Source organism: Magnolia sinica, chromosome 14 (genome assembly GCF_029962835.1).
Source record: "Magnolia sinica isolate HGM2019 chromosome 14, MsV1, whole genome shotgun sequence".
NCBI classification, from domain to species: Eukaryota; Viridiplantae; Streptophyta; class Magnoliopsida; order Magnoliales; family Magnoliaceae; genus Magnolia; species Magnolia sinica.
Genome location: NC_080586.1, coordinates 70,016,987 through 70,040,957, shown reverse-complemented (window position 1 = coordinate 70,040,957; position 23,971 = coordinate 70,016,987). Strand labels below are relative to the sequence as shown.

General features: G+C 41.5%; 1 protein-coding gene and 1 non-coding gene across 3 annotated transcripts; one reads left to right on the top strand and one right to left on the bottom strand.

Annotated features, from left to right (window-relative positions):
* The first annotated feature begins 271 nt into the window (after window positions 1-271).
* LOC131226572 (small nucleolar RNA R71) lies at window positions 272-378 on the top strand. The gene has a single exon (XR_009161945.1). It is a non-coding gene; the product is annotated as a small nucleolar RNA R71 (small nucleolar RNA).
* A 4,673-nt stretch (window positions 379-5,051) lies between these two features.
* Window positions 5,052-7,377, bottom strand: LOC131226104 (uncharacterized). Of its 2 annotated transcripts, none has more exons than XM_058221793.1 (2): window positions 7,076-7,377; window positions 5,052-7,030 (listed from the first exon to the last, which is right to left on the bottom strand). In XM_058221793.1, exons 1-2 carry the CDS (start codon window positions 7,375-7,377, stop codon window positions 5,440-5,442), a joined length of 1,893 nt encoding a protein of 630 aa, XP_058077776.1. In that variant the 3' UTR covers window positions 5,052-5,439. The 2 variants fall into 2 exon arrangements, with proteins under 2 accessions (XP_058077776.1, XP_058077778.1); XM_058221795.1 differs by having other exon boundaries at window positions 7,121-7,377.
* Between the last annotated feature and the right edge of the window lie 16,594 nt (window positions 7,378-23,971).

Sequence of the window (23,971 nt, the reverse complement as noted above, 5' to 3'; positions counted from 1 at the left end):
CCTTATGAGCGTAGTCACTTTACACTTGAGATCATCTTCTTCTTTCAAGAGATATAATCCACCTTTCTCCTTTAATTGAGTCGGCCTAGACGTGGTGTTCGCCATTAGGTAATAGTCCCATGATTGTGTTTTTTCAGCGAGACTATCGAGGTAATCCCATACCTCGTCAACATCTTTATTAATGAACTCTCCATTACACATTATCTCGACCATTTGGTGCATGGAAGATGTCAGTCCATCATAGAAAAAATTTGTAATGCGCCACGTTTCAAATCCGTGTTGTGGGCATGAACTGACCAAATCTTTGAACCTTTCCCAACATTGGAAGAATGTTTCATCTTCCTTTTGGGCAAAGTTCATGATTGCTTTTCTGAGGGTAATCGTTTTATGATGTGGGAAGAATTTTTTTATGAATTCCCTCTGCATGTCGTTCCATGTGCCAATGGATCTAGGACGCAGTGAATGTAACCACGTCTTAGCTTTCTCTTTTAAGGAAAAAGGAAAAAGTTTCAGCCTAATTGTATCCTCAAATACATTAGGAAAACATAATGTAGCTATTATCTCATCGAACTCTTTCAAATGTAAATATGGACTTTCAGATTCAAGTCCATGGAATTTGGGAAGGAGTTGGATAACTCCTAGCTTGATGTCCATTTGTCCTGTGTTTTCAGAAAAAATCATGCATGAGGGCATACTTACTCCCGCCGGTTGTAGATAATCTCGTAAAGTACGAGGCGGGGGTGCCTGTTGCACCTCATTCTCATCTTGGGTATCCTCCACCCTTGGTGGAAGTAGAGGAGGTTGGTCTTCAGCCATAACTTCAGTTAACTCAGGGGATTTCGAGCGGTGTCTAGTCCTGCGATGGATAGTCAACCCCTTAACCAATCCTCCTTCAGTCAAGAGACGTCGAGTGTTGTCACGGGCCCACTTGGGCATGAAAACACTCGCAGCCCTCAATTAAAAACCTAATCCTAACAAAGGAAAAGAAAATCTAGAAAGAAAGAGAGAGTTGGAAAGAAATTACCAAATTGGAGTCCTAAGTTAAGGACCTGCAAAATAAAACAAAAATAAGTTAGATTCTAAAAAAGAGAAAAACAATCATTTAAAGGGAAGATAACAGTAAACTGATTTCTAAAAGAAAGTGGAAACTTCTAAAATAAATTAGGAAAGTCCTAAACTAGAAAGTAAATTACTAAAAGAGAACTGAAAAATAGAAAGTAGGGAAGGAGCTTACCGAATTAGAAATTTCTATCTTAAAGGCCTACAAAATAGGAAGGTTAGTTTCTAAACAAAAATTCTAAAAATAAATTATTAAACAAATTAGATTCTAAGAGAGTTGGAATTAGAAAGTTACTAAAATAAAAATAGAAAGTTAATTTCTAAAAAGGGAAAGAAATAATCTAATTTCTAAAAATAAACTATTTCCTACAGAAGGGAGGATACTAGAATTAGAAAATTTTTAAAATTTAAACCCTAATTCTAAAAAAAAAAAAATAGGAAAAAGTAAAGAGATTAGGAAGGAATTACCAATTGAGAAACTTATGTCAAGATCCTACAAGACAGGAAAACATGTTAGTTTCTAAAAATAAAATAAACAAAAAACTTTAACCTAAAGTTAGTAAAATTCTAATCTTAACCTAATTCTAAAACTAATTAATCCCAGAAAACATAACCGTCAGTCCCCGGCAACGGCGCCAAAAACTTGTTCACTCCCCAAGTATAGGGTTGTGATGTACTAATAAACTCAGTAAGACCGAGGTCGAATCCACAGGGACTGAAACTTGTACGTTTCCTGAAACTAGGTAGAAATAGAACTAGACTAAGATATGATCTAAACCAAATAGAATTTAAGAAATAATTGTGGAATAATTATCTAAAACTTTAAGGAATTCAGAGGAAGGAAACTAGGGTTTCAGAGGATCCACTTGTAGAGATCAGGGAGATCTTATGCCTGCTTCAAAAAATCATGGAATTAAAACTGAATTTACTTGATCTGGTTTTCAAGAGATGGAAGGTATATGAATTAGAATGGATTCCATCACCAAGCCATGCCCAGGAGACAAGTAAACAACAGAATTAAACTAATTACCAACCAACCAACAATGTATGAGGTTCAGGAAGGGAACTGTCATCCTACCATGCCCATGGGACAATGATGAACAACAGGGCTTCCTGACTTCATAAACATAAAAAGGGAAAAGAAATATTCAAAGCCATTGCAAACCCATTGTAATTTCAGTCACAACAGACCATTAAAGACTAAGAAAAATATTCCTTGAATAATCAAACCACAAATCAAGTTTAATTCACAATTAAGTAATAAAGTCTCACATCTCAATACAAGCTTCACCTCTTAGCCCTAGCTAAGAGGTTTAGCCGACCATGATTAGGCTAAAATTCTTAGGATTCATAAGTAAAGAAAGGAATGACAGCCCAGAGAAAATAAGAGAAAAATAAGGCAGCCAACCTCCACACGATCTCCTCTTTCAACAAAGCCAAAACCGCAACCCTGCTCCCGTACTCTCTCTCTCCAGCCGTGGATAGCAGAAAGCCAAGGCTCCCTGTCTTCTTCTTTCTTCCCCACGTCCCAGCAGCAACCAAAACCGAGCTTCCTGTACTCGCTGTCTCCTCCCAGCCTCTACCAGCGTCCCTCCTTCAATCTCGTCCAGCAGAAAAAAAACCACCCCCGGACTCCCTTCTTTTCTTCCTTTTTAAAGATGGCAAGCTCCCCCCTGGTGCTGTGGAGTCCCACCATCAATAGCCTGCGGAAACAGTCCTTCCACAACCAGGAATACACGTCCTCTGCTGCGGAATACCTTACGCAGTCCGGAGTTTCCCGTCTCCCTTCTTTTTATTCTTTGCCTTTTTTCCAAAAGGACAGCGTCCCCTGGGAGATTTTTGGCCCACCTACATGATGAACGGTTCAGATCAGCCGTCCGACCGCCCCCAAGGGCGTACAACCCGCCGCGAAAGTCGGACGGCGTCCGGCTTTCACGAACGCCGTAACAGGGCACGCGCTGACGCGTGGTGGGGTCCACTTCACTGGTTTTTTGAAAGATTCACTCCGTCTATTCGTATCAGCTCGAAAAAACAGGTGGGACTCAATGTTTTTGGATAAAAATCGGTGCGGTCCAGGGATGATTTCATTCAGCCGTCCGCCTTTAGTTTTGACGATCAACAGCCGGCCTCCGATCTTTCTTAAAATTCTGCCATCTAGGCGAGGATGATAGGGGGCAAGGGTTTCTGATGGACGGTCCGGATTGATCATCTGATGCACGGTGGTGGCCCACCAACTTCCGCAGTCCGATCGTCTGCGTAACAGCGGGACGCGCTGCATCTGTTTGAGAGGGAGAGTTCGAGTCCAGGACGGTTTGACCGTCCTGGAGTTACCGTGCACGCCTGGTGCACTCACGCTGTACATGTGCGATGCACATGTGGGTCCCATGCTGATGTATATAAGAGATCAGCTCCGTCCAACCTGGTTGCCATATGATTTAAATGGTTGACACCAAAATTGAAGTATTTCAAGATATCAGGCGGGCCCCAGATTGATAATTTGTGGGCTGATCTGTCCGTTGGGCCACTTCCACAGCGATCCAATGGATGAAATTTTACGTGTACGGTTATTTTTTGGTCCTCAGGCTACGTATGGAGTTTCGAACTGATCAGATGGTGGGAACCCTATGATCTTGCATTCTGGACACTTTTCAGGCCACTTGAGCTTCAATTCCTTGATTTTCTTGGATCCCTGGCGTGTAAATCTATCAATCTTGGTTTCCTAAGGTCCTTCGCTTGCCTTGGTGACTTCAGACTGTTAAATCCATGCTTTTAACATCCTTTCCAGCCTATGCTCGTAAATACACTCTGCATCACAAATACGATTAAATCAGGTCATTAACCGGCATCATGCTTGTAAATCCAGGAAATAATTGGGGTCTAATATGCAGTATTTGACCCTCAACAACACACACACACACATATATATATATATAACCCTAATTTTTAAGTATCTCTAACCCTATATGCCGATCCCAAACTCTCTCTTCCTCTCTCATCCTCCTCTTCCAAGCCTGGCAACCACCCACTATCATCACCACCCTCCTCCTCCTCCTCTCTCCCTTCTCTCTACTCCCTCCTACCCTCCTCTTCCAAGCCAGGTAGCCACTCACCACCATCACCACCCTCCTCTTTCTCTCTCCTCTCCACTCCCTCCCTCATCTCTCGATTTGAATTGGTGCCAACTTGAACTGACTCGGTACTTTTTACCGGGTCGGACTCGGTCTGGATTAGTCCAAGCCAGACCCGAATTCGGATCGGTTCAGCCATGTTGGACTTGGTCGAGTTGAGTCAAGTTCAGGTCAGGGCCTATTTCAAAACCGGATCGAGTCGAGTCAGCCCTAACTCGGTCCGACTCCACTCGATGCCCAGCTCTACCTAGAGGTTCCACATACAATATGTTGTACTGAGATAAATGGGTAAAGATTCTAACTATACCAAGTTTCTCATGGCCCAAAAATGAGGCTTGGGCCTCCGACTCTGCTCTTGGGATATAACTTACAGAAATTTTGAATTATTGGGTGGACACTGTTTCTCTCAACTATAACATCCAACCAGATAAAAAATAATAATTCAAATTTTTTTCCACTAAGTAACATTTACAAATACAATAAATACATGAATTTCAATTTACACGCACATTTACAATGAGAATTCCTGCATGATTTAGAACATGTGCAGACGAAGAATAAAAGTGTAGGAGAATAGAATTTTCTTGTCTCATGGAACATATGAACATACACATTTAACAGGATAAAATGAAGTAGAACTAATATGTCTTGGGTACAAGAAACCAAGGGAAAAGGGGGCAGAAATTAGAGAGATTGATGGATTCATCCTCACAAAGTGATGGTCAGAATTACTTGTACCATTAAGTTTCTTAGGTAATCCGTGCAACGTAGCATCTAAGAAATTGGACGGTTGTGATCATGTGACCAATGCAGCATGTGGGCCCCAACGGTCCACACAACCCATGATGGTGATCTAAGAGGAGATGGGAGGGAAAATGACCTCATATACACCAAAAAAAATACAAAATACAAAATACAAAATCTTCCCACATTTTCACTCATCTTAGTAGTAATCTCGTGTAATGACCCTGTAAATAAATACATCTCCTAAAAACCAACATCTACAGACACAAAGAATACAATGAATAACCGTAGCATACAAGAGAAACCATCTCAGCCGTCAGATTGCATCATTCATGCGCTGATATTTTCACCCCTCGCGCACGTTAGCAAAATCGGCTTCTTTTCGCATTTACATACACTTGTCTGTTCTCAGTTTCCCGCCACCTACCAACGGCCACAGCAATTCAAAAAAATGCTGAGCTAGTCTATGGATATCTCCCCTCTACCGGCGCATTCTAGTACACGCCTTTCAATCCCCTGGGCACATGGCATTCAGGAGAACATGACCCAGCATCAGATCGACGAAATACTGATGTCCGACGATTCCATCCCGCCACTTCAACTTTGCCGGGCCCCGCCCGTAGTGGACGCCATCGTTGCAACGGTTGTCATAGTGCCATGGGAATGTCATATCGAAATTGTCGATCACTCCTGACAACAATCCTCTGTCCTTCAGTTTCTCCAACAGAACCAAATTGAAGGCCTCTATCTTGTTTGGATTGAATGCCAGATCCCTCGCATACCCTCCCGTCGCCACCGTCGTTCTGTAAAAGAGCTTTGTCCGGTTCTCCGGAATTGCACCCAACACCTCCTCCCAGTACTTCGCTGCATACTCTGCCCCGGCAGAAAACGCCCTTATGCTCTTCCAATGGACCCCGTCGTGCAATCCTGAATTCAAGATCATCGTGTCAGGGACGGTCTTCCCAGAGAAGTACCCTTTCAGTAGCTTCCGATATCCTTCATTCTGAAGAGAATTCAGGCCTTCGTAATTCATCGTATGATTCCAATGCCCATTGAAGATGCTCGTTATCCGGAGGGATTGGGATGGGTCGTTCGGGTTCGTGAAGTTTCCATCGAAACGTCTCGGGATTGCTGGGACCTCGGGGTGGCCCAGCACGAAATTGAGGAGGTTCCTTATCGTGTCGACATGGTTGGAATCGCCCCAGAAGAAAATCCACCGGTTCTTTAAGCATTTCCATGCGGAATCTGTTGTGAAGATTCGGAAGCTGCAATGCGCAGAATAAACCCAGCCATTGCTCTCTAGCAAGCCCAATGAGCCATCGCACCACGGGCTCTGGCATGGGTAATCGGCCTTTAAACAGCGGTACCGACCGTCATCATCGATCGTGCATTTGTTGTTCTTGCCATGCTGGGTCCACCTGCCTGACCATATATCCTGCTTGAAGTCTGATCTCCGGCAAGTCTGTATTTCGGGTAATTTAGCTGAGGTTCTGATGAACTTGATTGGGATTTTCCGGAGTTGTCTCCGGAATGCAAAACGCTCTGGTGAGAATTTTAGTCCCTCGAAGCTTCGGAAGAGGAGGTAGAAGGTGAGATCGTATTCACCGGCGAAATCAGGGTGGATTTGGAGGGAGATGGAGTACGACCCATTGCCCAAGTCTTTTACGGGTGGGCGAGATTTCCACGAGTCACCAGAGAGATCAGTCTCGAAGTAGTCCCCACCGGAGCAACGTTGTATACCTGCACCGTCGTAGGCTGAGAAGATAAATTCGTGGATTTCTCCAGTTGGTAATTCAATGTAATTCTGGCCATCAAGGGCCGGGATTTTTATGTTCTCTGATCGATTGTCAAGGCAGGGCTGGCCGCCTGGTCTTAGCCACTGGGAGAGAAGATTGGATGTGAAGTTGGGTTCTAGTTTGAGGGAAATCCAGCTTAACAGTGTTGGGGTGTGTATTGAATTCCTGTCAACTGTTTGGGTGTTGTGGGTCAGATTTTGAGGGGGTGATGGGGTGGTGCTATTGTCAATATGGGTCATATTTTGAGGGGGTGACGTGGTGGTGGTATTGGCAATGTGGGTCAGATTTTGTGGGGATGGTGAGGTGGTGTTATTGGCAATGTGGGTCAGATTTTGGGGGGATGGTGAGGTGGTGTTATTGGCAATGTGGGTCAGATTTTGTGGGGATGGTGAGGTGGTGGGGTCATCGCTGGTGTTAGATCTGTGTGTTACATTGTGAGGGGGCGTCGACAATACTGACAATGTGGCGGGCTGTATGCCGAGATAGTCTCGGTGGTTTTGCCATGATCGGACGGTGCAGCTGTCAATGCCCCAGATGATGACCACAGCTATGAAGAGGGCCGCAGTTAGACTGGGAAGGCCTTTGAATAGATATGAATTAGAACGGAAAATGTGTGCAGTTGAAATTGGGAGAGGCGTTTTCTCTGGCATCCTCTGAAATCAGTGAAAAGGAAGAATGTAGTTAGATGCTTGAAGTTCATTCCATTCTCTTTGAGAGAAATGCTGTCCATACCCAATCTGCTAACCTCTTCTGCCCCACGTACAATGATCTTGACCTTTCATCTACAGGGTCCAGCCATAGATTTGCAACATGGAAAAATTCTCACTGTCCACCAAGGATCTTTGGTCCAATGGTCTGTGAGATTTTTACCCTTTCCAACATATGCATGGGCTTCTAGATGAATGGTCTCGTCGCGCAGATCCAATTACACATCCATATCAATTCAGACCATCCAAATCATGGGCCTTACTGTGAATAGAACATGACCAAGAATAACATTGATCAGCGACCCAAAGCACACAAATGTAGCCATCAAAAGACCACTTAATAAGCAGTCAGCAATCCAATTTCAACAGGAGAAATCAGACAGTTAAGACCACTAGATCAAAGTGAATCTTGGCCATTGATCCATCCATTATACAGCCCATGAGTTGGACAGTTTGGATTGACATATATGTAAGCCACACATATATTGTAAATTAGTTGCCACCATGATTGGAAATTGTAACAAACATCACTCAAGATCATGATTCTCTTGCATAATCTAATTTTATTGATTAAAAAATTAAAAAAAAAAAAAATTTTAAAAATCAATACTCTGGCAGATTGTGATGGCTGATATGCAGTTGCTTAGATCTGTACACATGCCATAGAAATAACTTGTATTAAACTGTCCAAATAGCAATCATTCCAGAAGTTGGACCCAACAGCTATCAAATTGATGGCTAGAAGTGATACAACTAAGGAGAGTTCTTTCATACTCCAGCTGGTACTTGATACGCAGGCTCTCAAATTGTACGCATGGCATAAACTAACTCAAATGAAACATAACCAAATTGTGGAATTCATTGTCCTAAGTCAAAAGTTTCTAAATCAGATTTGTCCAACAAGCTTTGCTTAACCGACACGCATGTACAGGTCAGCTAATGCACACGCCACTATATATACTAGTGCGGCCGACAGGTATTCAAGTCGGTCCACTACTCAGGTGGGCCACAATTAACTGAACAAATATGCAACTCATAAAATTAGCTGAAATTTTCTAACCTGTCAACTTATTTTTAATATCATGTCCCACCTATTGAATAGACCAACTGTCTTCCGGAAGTAAATTCTACATGGTAAGGTCCACCCAATGGATGGCTTGGATATTGCACCTATCCACCATATGTGGTGGTGCATGCTTGTACACGTGTGTGGGCTTAGCAACTTCTCATTGAGCAATCCTCAGGTCTGATTCATGGACATTTATTTGTAGAAATAAGACTATTTTTCATTTCTAACCATCCAATAACTGCCCATCACTCTAATGGTGAGAAAATCAGATAGCTGAATTTTTGGAGCATGATAAATCTAAACTGGACCATAATTTGGACAGTTCAATTTGAATTATGCATATTCCAAGTATAAGATTTCTAAGTAATAGTAATTTCGAAGTGCGGGCGTATCATCAATCCCATTGCAGCTCACCAAAGTTTCCATAGTGAGTGGTTCAGATTCGATGATTGATATTATCCTCTTCAATGTATTTATTTATTTTTATTTTTTTTTTAATGCTCCAACCACTGGGTTGAAAACTTGGACGGTCTGGATTACAGTATAACCATGCCACATGTATGAATCATGATTAAAGCGACTGCCATTTTTTAAAAGATTAAAAACTACTGTAAGAGTCTAGCCTAAGATCTCGTATGATATGACCCTTTACCTGCCCTAAACACACTATGTTAGGAGTTATAGCACGTGCAAATGCAATGCGGGTGGAGAGAATAAGGGAAAGAGAAAGCGGGAGAAAAGAGATCAAGGGTGCAGTCAGACCAGAAAGAGAGAAGAGAAGGGTTTTGACAGTGAGGGACTGTTTGGATAGCAAGTTACTTAAGTTACCTATGTCTGAAGTAGCTTATCTTGGTTTCTACTTATTAAGCTGAAGTGATTAACTACCTTTAAGTAAAAAAGTTACTTATAATTGATCTTAAACCAAACTTACTTATCTCAAATAAGTTACTTATCTACAGCTCTAAGTAGAAAAAGTAACTTATTTGATGGTATCCAAACGGCCCCAAGCGCACACTTTTCACATGTTAGAACTGATTTGAGCTTTAGATCTGTCTTGTTTTGGGGCCTACATCTTAATATAAGCCAGCACAATAGATGTATAGTTTAGATGTTGCATGTTGCAGATTCATTACAATGGCTTCATATAGCCTTTGCTGCAAAGCTCCCTAACACTAGGCCTTTTGGGTGGCTACATGCAAGAAGAGAACAAGTGGTGCAGGCTACTACAGGAAAGAGTTGAAAGGACAAAAATATCAACGGGTTGAAGGGTTACACGAAAGAGATTTAAGGGTGTGGTCACAGCAAAAAGAGAGAAAAAGAGAGAAGGGTTTCGATGGTGAGCGACCCATGCTTCCCATGTGTTAGAACTGACTCGAGCTTTGGATGTGTCTCGTTTTGGGGCTTACATCCTAATATAAGCAGGCACAATTGATGTACAGTGTGGATGTTGCATGTTGCAAATTCATCACAATGGCCCTGCAGAGCCTCTTTACCGCAAGGCTCCCAAATGCTAGGCCTTTTGTGCGGCTACATGCAAGAAGAGAACAAGTGTTGCAGGCTACTCCAGGAAGGAGTTGAAAGGACAAAAATGTCCTCAGATTGAAAGGCGCTACACGAAATAAAAACCAAAGCTCTTTTCCCTTCCCCATGACTAATTGCGGGGATAAAAATGTCCAGAAGTTGCTCACATTATGCTTAGTATAGATTATTCGAGGCCTAAGATGTGTAGCATCTCTTCTTTTTTTTTCCTCTCAGTTGTTAGTGATCAGACTATCTGCATGATGGGTCCCACTGCAGATAAGATCATGCCCCATATATCTCCCGCATATGTTGGAAGATTGTAGCCACCCAATGTTTGTTCTTCTTTCAATTGGATGTGGACCATTTCCATATTTCATTCCCTGACTGTCCACTCTTAGGCCACATCATTTTTCTCATAGCTAGCCAACCCTAGTAATTAGTTGGATGATGTGTAGCATCTCTTCTTCTTCTTTTTTTTTTCTTTTTTTTTTTTTTTCTCTCAGTTGTTAGTGATCAGACTATCTACATGATGGGTCCCACCGCAGATAAGATCATGCCCCAAATATTTCCCACATATGTTGGAAGATCGTAGCCAACCAATGTTTGTTCTTCTTTCGATTGTATGTGGACCATTTCCATATTTCATTCCCTGACCGCCCACTCTCAGGCCACATCTTTTTTCTCATAGCTAGCCAACCCTAGTAATTAGTTGGATGACAATGTCATCATTGAAGTGGACTTACTAGGATTGTCCCATTAAAAATATTTTTGGGCATGAGAAATCCACTATTGGGTCAGGCTTAGTGGTTTGGATAACATAACCTGGGCCCACTTGCACAATTTAAATAGGATGACATATACCTGAATTTCCTACCACCCTTGTTATATGGAGCCCGTATAACCATAAGCTCTATGGGCCTCCTATGATGTCTGTGTTCTATCCACTCTGTCCATCCATTGCGCCAACTCATGTCAAGACTTGAGTTCAAAAAATCAGGCAAATTCAAAACTTAAGTGGGCCACATGACAAAAAATAGTGGAGATTGAACCCCCAAAAATGACACCTTGTTTGGATCAGGCCTTATGAACAGGATGGATGATATATAAATACCACAGTGGGCACCAGAAGGTTTCCCATGGTGTGGACCACTTGAGATTTGGATATATCTCATTTAAGGGGGCGTCTGGTGCAGGGTATTAGATGGGATTAGGTGGGATAGAATTGCATTTGGTCCCGTGCAAATTCCATCCAACATTTGAGGAGGATGGGAAAGCTTGGGATTAGGTGGGATGGAATTGCATTTGGTCCCATGCGGGATTTATGTAGATTTTGAAATCCACTACACGTGGGCCCCACATTAATGCATGCATTTATCCATGCCGTCCATCCATATATACCGTTTGCACGTGACATTCTAGTTATAAATGTGTACAAGTGAACAACACCTGTTGTGAATTTGGTCCATTGATTACAATTCCATGATCCACCAAACAGGATTTTGCTTAATCCAATGTTTTCTGTAGCAATAATTTTATCCCAAACATGGGATTGGATGGCTAAAATACCATGGTATTTCTAGACATGCAATCATTGTGCAATGACGATGTTAATCCCATCTAATACAATCCAATACCATTTAATTCCACAGACCAAACATGCCGTAAGTGATGGAATGACATCATAGTGAGCCCCACAACGCTTTTGGCTTTTGGTTATACACGCTACATGTAAAAAGGTCAAGGATCATGCCAGTCCCCCATTTTCAAACCTTCTTTGGGCTTGTTGGAATTTGTGGAGAGCATGGAAAAGGAAACATCATTTCTCATGAAACCTCGTTTCTAGGAAATCATGTTAAAGGAAACTTTGTTTTTCAATCTTTTTTTAAAATAATATTTCCTAAAAAATTTGGGGTACATTTCTCTTTTCTTTTTCTTTTTTAAATTTGGTCAAATAAAAAAAAAAAATTCATAATAGTTATTTGCATATGCCAAATTAACATATGAGATATGAGGCATATTGAATGTTTGAAGATAGATGATGGCACTTGTGAGTGCTTAAGCTTTAACGGTGTGGCACATGACACATGAGGGATGCTTGAAGATAGACGATGACACTTATGGGTGCTTAAGCTTAATAGTGTCACATATGACACATGGGGGATGCTTGAAGTTGTGTGATGGGATATGTGACATAAGCAACACATTAACACATTTGGCACATGTTGGCACTTAAGGTGGATTGTGGCACATGTGCACATAAGCACATTGAAACATGTGGCATGTTGTCACATGTAGCACATATAGAGGGATTGAAGATGGACAAGACACGTGGGGCACAACTGAAAGATGGGTGGTGGCACATGTATGACACAAAAGATGATGGACAATATAATGTTGGCACATGCGATGCGCTTTGTACATGTGAGGCCTAAGTGAAGATTGATGGTGGCACACATGTGACACAACCGATGGACAACAGAAAGTTGGCACTTGCAACACATTTGAGATACTTTGTACATGTGGGCCCTAGTGAAGATAAATAATGGAATAGGTGGTGCATTGGTACATGTGTTACAAAATAGAAAATGGACACTGGAACATTTTTGGGTTCGTGACACATGTGAGGCAATTGGAAGGACATTGATTGCATACTGAGTAAACTCTATAGGGCCCACTGTGATGTATGTCTCTTATCCACTTTGTCCATCTATTTTATCAGCTCATTTTAGGGCATGGGCCCAAAATTGAAGCATATCCAAAGTTCAAGTAGACCCTACCACAAGAAACAGTAGGATTTGAACACCTAATGTTGAAAACTTCTTAGGGGTATAGAAGTTTTGGATCAAGCTAATATATGTGTTTTCCCTCTATCCATGTCTATGTGACCTTATGAGTAAGATGACAAATAAACATCACAGTGGGCCCTATGTAAGTTTCAACGGTGGACATCATTATTGATGTAGAGCGGGTTGCGGACAGTTTCATGGCCAAGATGGATGAGAAGGGCCCGATCGACGACAAAAGTGATCCAGACCGTCGGACCTAATTAGGCGTATCTCATAATGGAATGAGCTATTGGACATACCATATATGTAGGGGTGTACATCGAGTCGAACCGAGTCGAGCTGGGCCACTAGCTGACCTCAACTCAAACTCGGCTCGGCTCGATCCTTGAGCTTGACTGGCTAGCTTAGCTCTCAGTTCGGTCAGCAGCTCGGGCCAGTTCGAGCCGAGTTCGCCTGTGCAGTATTTTCACAAACACCTGGACTACACCTTCAAAATCTCATTGTATTTGAGACATCAGCAATGGTTTTATAGGTATTTTATCAAACACCTTCTAAGCAACATAAAAATCAAGAAAAAAAGGGTATTGGTTTCATATACATACCTTCCTTGCCACCAGCCACACTTCGTTGAGTCATTTCATCAAACACTTGGTGAGCAACATCAATATCAAAGTAACCGAGTCACCGAACTGGTTCAATCCGAGTTCGATTCGAGCTAGGTTCGATCTGAGTCAAGTCGAGCTGGGGCCAGCTCGAACTCATTTTCGAGCTCAAAAAATCAGCTCGACTCGGCTCAAACTCAGCTTCGAACCGAGTCGAGCAAGCTAACCGAGCTAGCTCGGTTCGTGTATACCTCTACATATATGATTTTGGGGTTGGACAAGCTACTTTAGCCACCTAACCTTGCTATGCCGGGTTGCCCATGCCGAATTTGTGAAATACCATCAGATTGACAGTCTAATTCCCATTTTATTTTCGTTTTTACTATTTATAGTAAGTTTTAGTTTGAGTATAACTCTTTATCCATTAGGTTTTAGGAGTTGTGCCTAACATGAAAAGTGCTTAGAATAAGTAGAAGAACATAAAGGTTTAGCCAAATAGGACACGTACTATTTTTGGCTAAAAACCTTGTGCACTAGTGGAAATCACGACTGTTTATAAATATTAAGTTTATTATTTATAGTAAGTTACGATTTCCAGGAGTTTTAGTTATAGTTCGATTCCGAAACTTCTCCTATGGCTTAGTATCCCTATTTAAAGGGTTGTGAACTCGTTTATTTCATTCATCAATCAAATTACGAAGAATTTATTTCTATTTTTCTTGTTTTTTTCATCATGGATTTGAGAAGTCTCTGTGAGGAGTCTAGAGAAGCTCCGTGGATTCGAAGTGGTTATCCTTGAGGAAGACGGTGATCGACCTCATCACGTTCGCCCCTGCATCAATTATCTCCCTTATTTCCTATGCATGGTCTACTCAAGCTTTGGATATACTTCAATTTTGGGCTTACAACCTAAAATGAGCTGTTAAAACAGATATGGCATTGAGAAGACATAAATCACATTAGGCCCCCACATAGTTTACTTAGCATACTATAGTATTCAAGTAAAATGGACACTCACATATTTCTTGAGAAATTTATTTTCCCTCCTTTGTAAGAAAAGGCTTTTCTTAGAGAGAAATGTAGGAAAATAAATTTATTAATTTTTCGATTAAAAAAGTTAGAAACAGTGATTTTACGAATTCTTGCATTAAAAAAATCTACCCAAACAATAAAAAATTAGTTTCATGAAAGATGGAAACAGGTGAATCCAAGAAGCCCTACCTAGGGGGCAACATATGAGCGGGCAAGACTCATGAGTTGGTTCTCTACCTAATGGTGGTGACTCATCCTCCTAACACGTGGCACTGATGCACTGCTATCAAAACCATCAAGATTGTGGGGTAGATGGGACAGGTATCTAAAATCGTACTGATCAAGCAACACGAACCATCCGATTAATGGCCATTAAATGGATGGTCTAGACTAAAAGGTTGGGTCGTCCAAAATTGGAACAGATAATATTCGGGTGGTTGATATTACCTCTTCGGTGCAATTTTTCGGATAGGCTACATCGGCATTAGGTCAGTACAACCAACATTGCCATGTGTACGTTCGGCACGTGTGACGAAGAAGCCAGTCTGTAGTTTTAGTGGGCCCTTACTTTCAGACGGCATGAAACTCGTACACGTAAGCACATGACAGTATACATCACCCGTCGATCTCACGGCCTCACGTGACATGTTTTTAATTGCACGTGACTCATCCACCTGTCCCGCTGTCCCGATGCGCGAAAGGAGATCAAATTCAAGCGCGCGTCTGCTTTTTGTTTTTCCCGGGACGCGCGTCTAAACATATCTTGGTACCGCGTCCGACAATACACCGCTGATAGTTTCCCACCATTTAATGGTTGAGGTGTCTCATCCACATTACACCTCTCGCAAATGCGCATTAATCCAGGCTGTCCGAATATAAAGGCCCTATGTGTATGATCACAGCCTGAAAATCACGATTGATTGAATAACCCTAACATCACTTCAGAGGATGTCGGATAAACGGCTATCCGCAGTCCATACTCAATCCGGGAAATTGGACAGTCGAAATTACTTGATCGGCATGAATTTCACCCTATGCTGGGAACTAGGGACATTTACGGTGGATGAGACACCACAGCTTAAGAAAGAGAAGCACTAGAACTATCCACGGCATGGAGAGTTGAGAAATGATTGGTAGCATACGTGCCTATTGATCACAGATGTGCGAGATCCCGACCGTCCATCATGAGGCATGCCTAACCTGCCTTGGCTAATTCCAAGCCGGTTCGCTCATCAGATCCAGCGGTCATAATTCAATCACACACGTGAGAAGCCGAACCGGCCAAATTCTGGAAGGGCATTTCACGCCGTGACTCACCTGACCTGTGTCCCGGATCTCACACGCTTATGCCAGTTCGCACGTGCCCCCGATCCGGTTCTTCAATCTCTTATCGGCCGATAAAACAGAAATAAGAAGTAAATTTGCAGAAAAAGAGAATTCTGGAAACTCACTGCTGCTGAAGAAAACGAACGAAATCTGCTGAGCTAGAAATTCTTCCGAAAAATGAGCTGTAGCTGCCGAGAACCAACGGTTATCTGCTTCTCTTTCGCGAAATCTCGACCGTCTATTCTTTTCCTTCTCTGGAAAATTGAAAAATATCGCGGAAACGAGAGAAATAGGATTTTCTACATCCCGCCTCGTCTCCCTTCCGAGGCGGAAATATTCCTAAAACGCCAAAGAGAGAAATGCTTTTTTTCGATAGCCGGTGAGAGAGAGAGAGAGAGAGATTTGCAGAGGTAGAGAAATGAAGAGATGAAAAACGGTTTTGTGGAAGCCCCGGAATTTCTGATGGATGGAAGACGAGAGTCTCCCTCTTTCCTTGCCTTTCCTTTTTAATCTTTGAATTGCCGAAAATATCCTCTACTGGATAATTAATGACAGCTGTGCCCTCAAGAGGGAAGTGTACCGGAATCGTCTGCAACTACTACATTAATCATCCATGCTATGTGGGGCCCACCATGTTTTAATGCAAATCCACTCCGTTCATCAGGTGATAAACAATATCCTAACCGTACATTCAGCTAGAAAACTATTATGGGCTGCATTGGTGGGGGCGATGTAAATTTTCTCTTAAAATCTCTATGCTCACGCTGTGTGGACCCACATGCAAACCTATGGTTGGAATCCCATCCTCATTGTTCCTTGTAGTGCGCGGATCATCTGAGCCGTCAATCTGGCTGAAACAGAACTGTTGTGTCCGTACGGATGTTTCAATGGTAGTGATTGAATCCATACTGTTTCCTCTCGTACGGCCCACTTGAGTTTTAGATCCGCCTCATTTTTTGTCACAGCTCTTAAAATGAGCTCGCAAAACGGATGAACGGGGTGGATTCCTCGCAACATCATGGTGGCCCCACCTAGCCTCCAGCCCTGGAATGAAAAGCTTTGGCAGGACATCCGCGTCCCAATGCCCCGCATTGATGGACGCGGATTGCGTCCTACTACCCCCGCCCGCCCGTCTCTGCCCGTACGGGCAGTTCTGTGAGTGAGCCCACCGTTATGTGTCTGTTTATCCAAGCCGTCCATCCATTTTTTCAGATCATTTTAAGTTATGAGCACAAAAATTAGGCAGATACAACTCTTAAGTTGACCACACCAAATAATAAGTTTGGTTGCATTAAATGCACAAAACCTTGAATGACAGTTGCATTAAATGCAAGATGAGCTGTGGAGTGGTCCATTGGAGCGTTGGATCTACTTCATTTTTGTATTCACAAAATGATCTAAGAAAGGGAATGGACGGCTTGGATAAACGGATACATCACGGTAAGCTGCCCACAGAGCCGGCCGTTCGGAGCTAGAGACGGCCGGCGTAGGATTGTGTGTTTTGCAGCGCTCCGTAAAACTGGTGTTGTGGACGATTCCGGTCCGAAGACGTACGGAATTCAATGGATAAAAGCCGTATCGAGGGAAGCGGATTGGCTGGTGTACCTCGGACAAGTTATATTTCTGCTGTATTCACGCCAGCAAGTTCGGTAAGTTTAATCATGAGTCATGTGTTATATTCTAACCGTTGGTGAGATCGTCCTAAGGCTTGACAAGAAAAATAAAATAATCTAAACATCAACTGGACCATGCTACAAATAGTAGTAGGGATTGAACATATACCATCGAAGCCCTTTTTGGAGTCATTGAAGTTTTAGACTAATATGAAATTTCTTTTTCCTTTTCATTCAGGTTTAGATTGGATGGGAAATAAACGTTATGATAGACCTTGTAAAATTTTTAACGGCGAAAATCATTATCTCCGTAACGTCGCCCACATGATCTTTAGATATGACTCATTTTTTTTCTAAAAGCTTTAAAATGATCTCTAAAAATATATGAACGGGGAGGTATAATAAATACATCATAGCGGGGGCCATGTAACTTTGATCTCCTTTGAACCGTTGGTACAACTCGGAGCTCGAGGAGCGTCGGTGCTCGTCCTCGCACCACACGTACCTACAGCAGCTGTATAGCTGCTGTGTGGTACACCAGCCAATCCGCTTCTGTATTGGGCGATGTAGGTTTGCAATTTGCAACCATATACGTTAATACCAATGTAGCCGTTGGATTAGGTCATGATCCAATGATCCAAACCGTTTATCGATGGACCTCACCGTTGATGGTATGCCCAACAAAAGAAATCTCAGATTGAAGATTTTCCTTTTGAATATGGACAGTTCTATTCAAGTTAGGCCGTGGGTGTGTTTTTTTTTTTTTGTCACCACCGTCCAAGGTGAGGCCAATCATATAAGATAACTTGGATGACTGAAATATAACTGCAGATCAATCGAGATGTACCGTAGGAAAGTTTTTGGTAGGGAAGTCACTCTCCCACTACCCATGGCAGGAGATGGATCAATCCGAGCTGTCCATCTAGTGGGATCTATAATGAATGGTTGGTGTTTCAAAAATCACAGATCAGAAACCTTTACCAGCAAAATTTCTCCAATTTCAATTAATCGAATGTTTGCACAATAACTATTTTCATTTTGTACCGTTGATTCGAAGGTATGTGTGTATGTGAAAATATTTCCCATACTAAAAGCAATTTAGATGGACGGACCAGATTAGTGCATGTCTTCGCCATGTGCACGTTGGACACGTTCTGCTTTAGCTGGTTCTTGTTGCTCGTACGTTCACTTCATGCGCATGATTTGGCCATGCTTCAAGATGGGCCCACCATAGTAGGGGCACCAATAAAATAAAGGGCCTGGCCTAACTCGCAGGATGCAGATGAGGCACGAGGGATGTGACTTAATTGCAACCCCCAGCCCAGCATTGTTGGTGGGACCTGGCCGTCGGGCCTTCTTCGATGTACGCATTGTATATCTCTGGCGACTATCCGTTTTGCCGGGTTATCTTATTGCATGATTCCCAAATTAGAGCAGATACAAATCTTAGGTGGACACACCGCAAGAAACAGTGATCATTGAACGTCCACCATTTAAAACTTACTAGGATCCACCATGATGTTTATTTTTCATTCAACGGGTGATAAGGTCAGTGGACCTGGATGAAGGGAAAGCACAAATATCAGTTTATTTCAAAACTTTCACGGCTCGTAAAAAGTTTTTAATGGTCAGTAACTACTGCTTTCTGTGGTGGGATTCTTCTGAGATTTATATATACTTCGTTTTTGGCACCATGGGTGCAGCTTAGGCCGATTCCTGAAGTTGATCGATCCTTGATTGTGGGGCCTACCTTGATGTATTTTTCTAAAATTGATACCCCTGTCAATTTTTACAGCTCATTCTAAGACATGAATAGGGTTGTACACGAGTCAAGTTAGCTTGAAAAGCTCACTCGACTCAGCTCAAATTGACTCGACTTGAAAGGCCGAGTCAAGGCAAGTCAAGCTTGTTTACTAAAGCTCGAGTTGAGTTCAAGCCAAGTTCGATCATGGTGTATTTCAACTCGACTCAACTCAAAGCTCGAGCTTGACTCGGCTTGAGTAATATATTTTAATAATATATATTATATATATTATATTAATATTATATATATAAATTTTTTTTTAAAAAAAAGAAGTTAAAATTTAAAAGTTTTTACTAAAAAACCTTACTCGACCCTACCAGTCCCCATTCCCTCTTTTTCTTTCCCTTACCTTACTGAGGTAAACTCGACTTGACTCAAACCACTAGCTCGACTCGAACGCTTTGCAAACAAGCTAAGCTTCAATGTTGAGCTCGAGCTCGAGCTCGAACTCGAGTATAGCATGGACGAGTCAAGCCGAGCTTGGCCCACCTCGACTCCACTCAGCTCGATGTACAGCCCTAGACATGAGCTATGGGGCTTACTTAAGCAATATTTGATTTACTTCATTTTTGGGCTCATACCTTAAATTGATTTGAGAAAATTGATGACGACGTGGATAAATTGATACATCACAGCGTTCCCCACAAAAGCCCCTATATCCCCGTTCATACTCAGTGGAAAAATAAAAATCCTTAAAAAAAGGCCTAAGCAACATCTAACAACATTGCTCTCAATTCAATCATATGAGGTTGTATGTGTGAACAATAGCCTATGTGAAATAACCACTTTATCTAAAAGCTTGAACCATTAAGGCATGGTTTATCAATGTATATCAAGGAACGTTAACACTTCTCTTGCACGTGCAAGGTGGAATTCTGCATGGGAACATACTGGCAAGAGTGGTGGGACACTTATAACTTACACCATAAACAACCCCCATGAGAGAATATATAAGGGAGGCATAGTTACTACTCCCAAAATTCGAATATAAGACATTCAGCTTTGATACCATATCAAAATAAATCAAGCAAATAACAAGTGTTTCACGTGCTTTGGCTTTGTAGCCTACTACACAGGAGGAGAGGAGGAGATGTTTCATTAAGTATGCATGTCTCAATGGAGATCACAATAGTAATAAAAATAGTTACAATTTTTAATAGGGATGCCATTTGAGGAGCAACTTATAAAGAGCAATTGCTAAGAAAACAGATTCCCATATACATAGACTACTAAAACCGTAGGATCTTCATATCTACCCACTAATAGAAACAAATCTCCCACAACGATAATCTCTCTTCTCCACCAACAAATTAGATTGGATATACATATGTGTGTGTGTGTGTGTGTGTGTGTGTGTGTGTGTGAGTAAGATGCATGAGCATGCTAGAGTCTACCTGACTCAAGGGTTTATGGAATTGTTAGTGTCCCATTAACTGAGATGGATAAATTGGAGACTCGACACAAGATCTAAAGTCCTCTCAAGCCACCGATATTGCACTCTATTCAAGCAATTTGTAAAAGGAAGAGGGGCCAATCCTTCCAAATGAGTTCTTTTTGCCTTGTGACAATAGATGTGAGTTTATATACTTAAGGACCTTTTCTTTTAGTGTGATTCATTATCATTGCTTAACAGTAAAAATAATGGAGAAAAAAAATATAAGCCGAAGGTGTTCTTCAATTAATAATTTTTACAATAATGGTACTCATGATTGGCCTGAGGAACTACGAACCGTTTGTTGCTCGATCAAAACTAAACTTTGTAACAGGATGGTTGTGATATGCGGGATGAATGTTTGTCCACTGATCAATCGGAACCGAGCGTCGTGGCAAGACGACTGATGGATTGCGACAATCTGTTCGTCGCTTGATTGGAAACGAGCTTCATGACAAGATGACCGGTGAGGTAACAGTCTGTTTGTGGTCTTGATCGAAACCAAGTACATGGCGAGATGGTCGTGATTTGATTATCCGTTTGTTGTCTGATGTAAACCAAACCTCGTAGCGAGATGGCCAATAGAATCACCTAGCACTTAATAAGAAAGTCCCGTAGCTTTCTTTTTGAAATTGAGTGATTTATCTTACAATCCAAGAAAATGCTGTGTAGAAATTTAAAGAGAGAGAGAGAGAGAGAGAGAGAGAGAGAGAGAGAGAGAGAGAGAGAACTAAAACTAAGAGGCTTATGATATGAGCACTTATAGACCTAAACTAAAATAAAGAAATATAAATATATAGGGTTAGGATTTTATCAATCTAATCTAATCATGGGTTGTATCAAGAAAAATAGCCAATTGTCCAAATTTAGTAAACAATGGCTCATTAATCAAGGGTTAGAATTTTCTTAAGCTAATCTAATCATGGGATGTATCAACGCAAAGTATCAAATTAACTCCCCCACATGCAAATTCACTTTTAGAAAGAATGTGTAAACAGTTGTCATGAATACAGTGTGGGACTTAATCTATATGCAGAATAGGCCCACGGATCTGTCTGTGCATGGGACATGGCGATCAGGGGTCGGATAGCTTACCTAGCTGAGACGCCACCATGGGAGCCAGATAAGAATACCAGAATACCTATAGAGCTTAGGATCTTCATCTCCTTCACACCCTTTCTGCAAATCAGTAAATGGGACTAGAATTTCTGCTGTGGTGTAGGATCGAAGATCCAGCTCTCTTTTATAAAATCTGTGGAGAGAGAGTTTGAAACCCATCACAACTCTCTCTCCCACGCTCCATATTATAGCATCCTAGTACAACTCAAATTGCTGTCTGCGTAAGATAGCTATAACATTCCAACCCTAGTATGTAAAGCTGCGCAGATAGACTGCGCAGTGCATCACCTGAAGTGGGGCCCACTGGTCTACTCAATCATCCAGTCCAACTGAATGACAATCCAGACCATTGATCAAAAAGGCCCACTAAATAAAGTTCTTACATTCTCCCACTTGGGCCTCATTGAGCAACGTCAATGATAGTCATATATATAATAATTTTGTAAACAAGTTTTGATATTTTAAGAAAATATCCAAATGGTTAACCAATGAAAACAGTTAGACAATATAAGTAATGTTATTTAATCTGGTCCATTAAGACCGTCAATATCAAAACGAGGTAGTCGTCACAACATTTAATTTAGGCGAAGTGAGACTAAGCGCGATCACAAGTACTTTCAATCTTAACGACATAGATCACGAACTAGGAAATGTGGTATAAGGATTACATACTTTAGTGTGATGATATGTGTCTATCCTTAAGAGGTCCTGAAGCTTTTACATGTCTCCAACGAGATACGATTATAGTTCTACTTACTCAAAATTTGCACATATATAAAGAAGTAGAAATAAATCTTTATATCAAAATCATCCAAACAAACTGTATAAAATGAGATCTCTAAGTGTCTATGAAAATCAAAGTACGCTCAACTCCCACTAACTGAAAACATCTGTGGGATCAATGACTCTCATGGATGTTACATGCTCTTGAAATAGCGTGATAAGGAGCCCTTTAGTGAGCGGATCTGCAATCATCTGCTTAGTGCCGATAAATTCCACGGACACTTGATAATTCTGAACCCTTTCCTTTACAACAAGATACTTAATGTCAATATGCTTTGACCTTGACGAATGCTTGTTGCTACTAGAGAAGGAAATAACACCTGAATTATCGTAAAATATTCTCAATGGTTTCGGGATATGCTCCAGTACCCGCAAACCTGAGAAGAAACTCTGTAACCATAGTGTCTAATTAGATGCCTCATAGCAGGCAATAAATTTAGCTTCCATAGTGGATGAAGTTGTGGTAGACTGTTTCACGCTTTTCTATAACACAGCTCCTCCCATCATCATGAAGATGTATCCTGAAGTAGACTTCTTAGTGTCAACATAGCCTGGGAAGTCTGCGTCTGAATATCCGATCAACTCCAACTGATCAGATCTTCTGTATGTGAGTTTGAAGTATTTCGTTCTCTGAAGATACCGTAATACTTTCTTTGCAGCTATCCAATGTTGCATTCCTAGATTAGATAGATATCTTCCCAACATTCCAGTGACAAAGGCAATGTCCGGTTGCGTACAGATTTAAGCATATATGATGCTCCCTACTACTGATGCGTACGAAAATTCTTTCATTCGATTCTTTTCTAAATCATTCTTTGGACACTGAAATAAACCAAAATTGTCGCCCTTCACAATGGGAGACTTTCCTGAGGCACAATTTTGCATGTCATACCTTTCGAGTACCCTAGTAATATAGGCCTTCTGTGACAAGCTGAGCAGTCCAAGTGTTCTGTCACGGCAAATCTCAATGTCGATGTCGTAAGAAGCTTCACCAAGGTCTTTCATTTCAAACCTTTGAGATAAGAATTTCTTAATGTCGCTTAACATCCTGGTATCACTGCTAGCTAATAGAATGTCATCAACATATAAAATCATCATAACGAACTTACTCCCACTGGTTTTAATGTAGATGCATTCATCTGCAGTATTTTCTACAAAATCATATGAAGAAATTACTTCATGAAACTTAAGGTACCACTGTCGCGATACCTGTTTCAACCCATAGATGGACTTCTTAAGTTTGCAAACCAAATGTTTTGAGCCAGTAGTTACAAAACCTTCGGGCTGCAACATTTACACATTCTCATTCAGATCCCTATTGAGAAATGCAGTCTTTACATCCATCTGATGTAACTCTAAATCCATATGAGCTACAAGAGCCATTATGATCCTGAATGAGTCTTTCTTGGATACTGGTGAGAAAGTCTCCTTAAAGTCAATGCTCTCACGT

Bases quoted from the DNA above. Each gene is read 5' to 3' on its own strand.
- LOC131226104 (XM_058221793.1), bottom strand. From the start codon at position 7,377: ATGCCAGAGAAAACGCCTCTCCCAATTTCAACTGCACACATTTTCCGT. The intron at 7,031-7,075 runs CTCACCATCCCC...CAATAACACCAC, and splicing joins CACATTGCCAATAACACCAC to CTCACCATCCCCACAAAATC.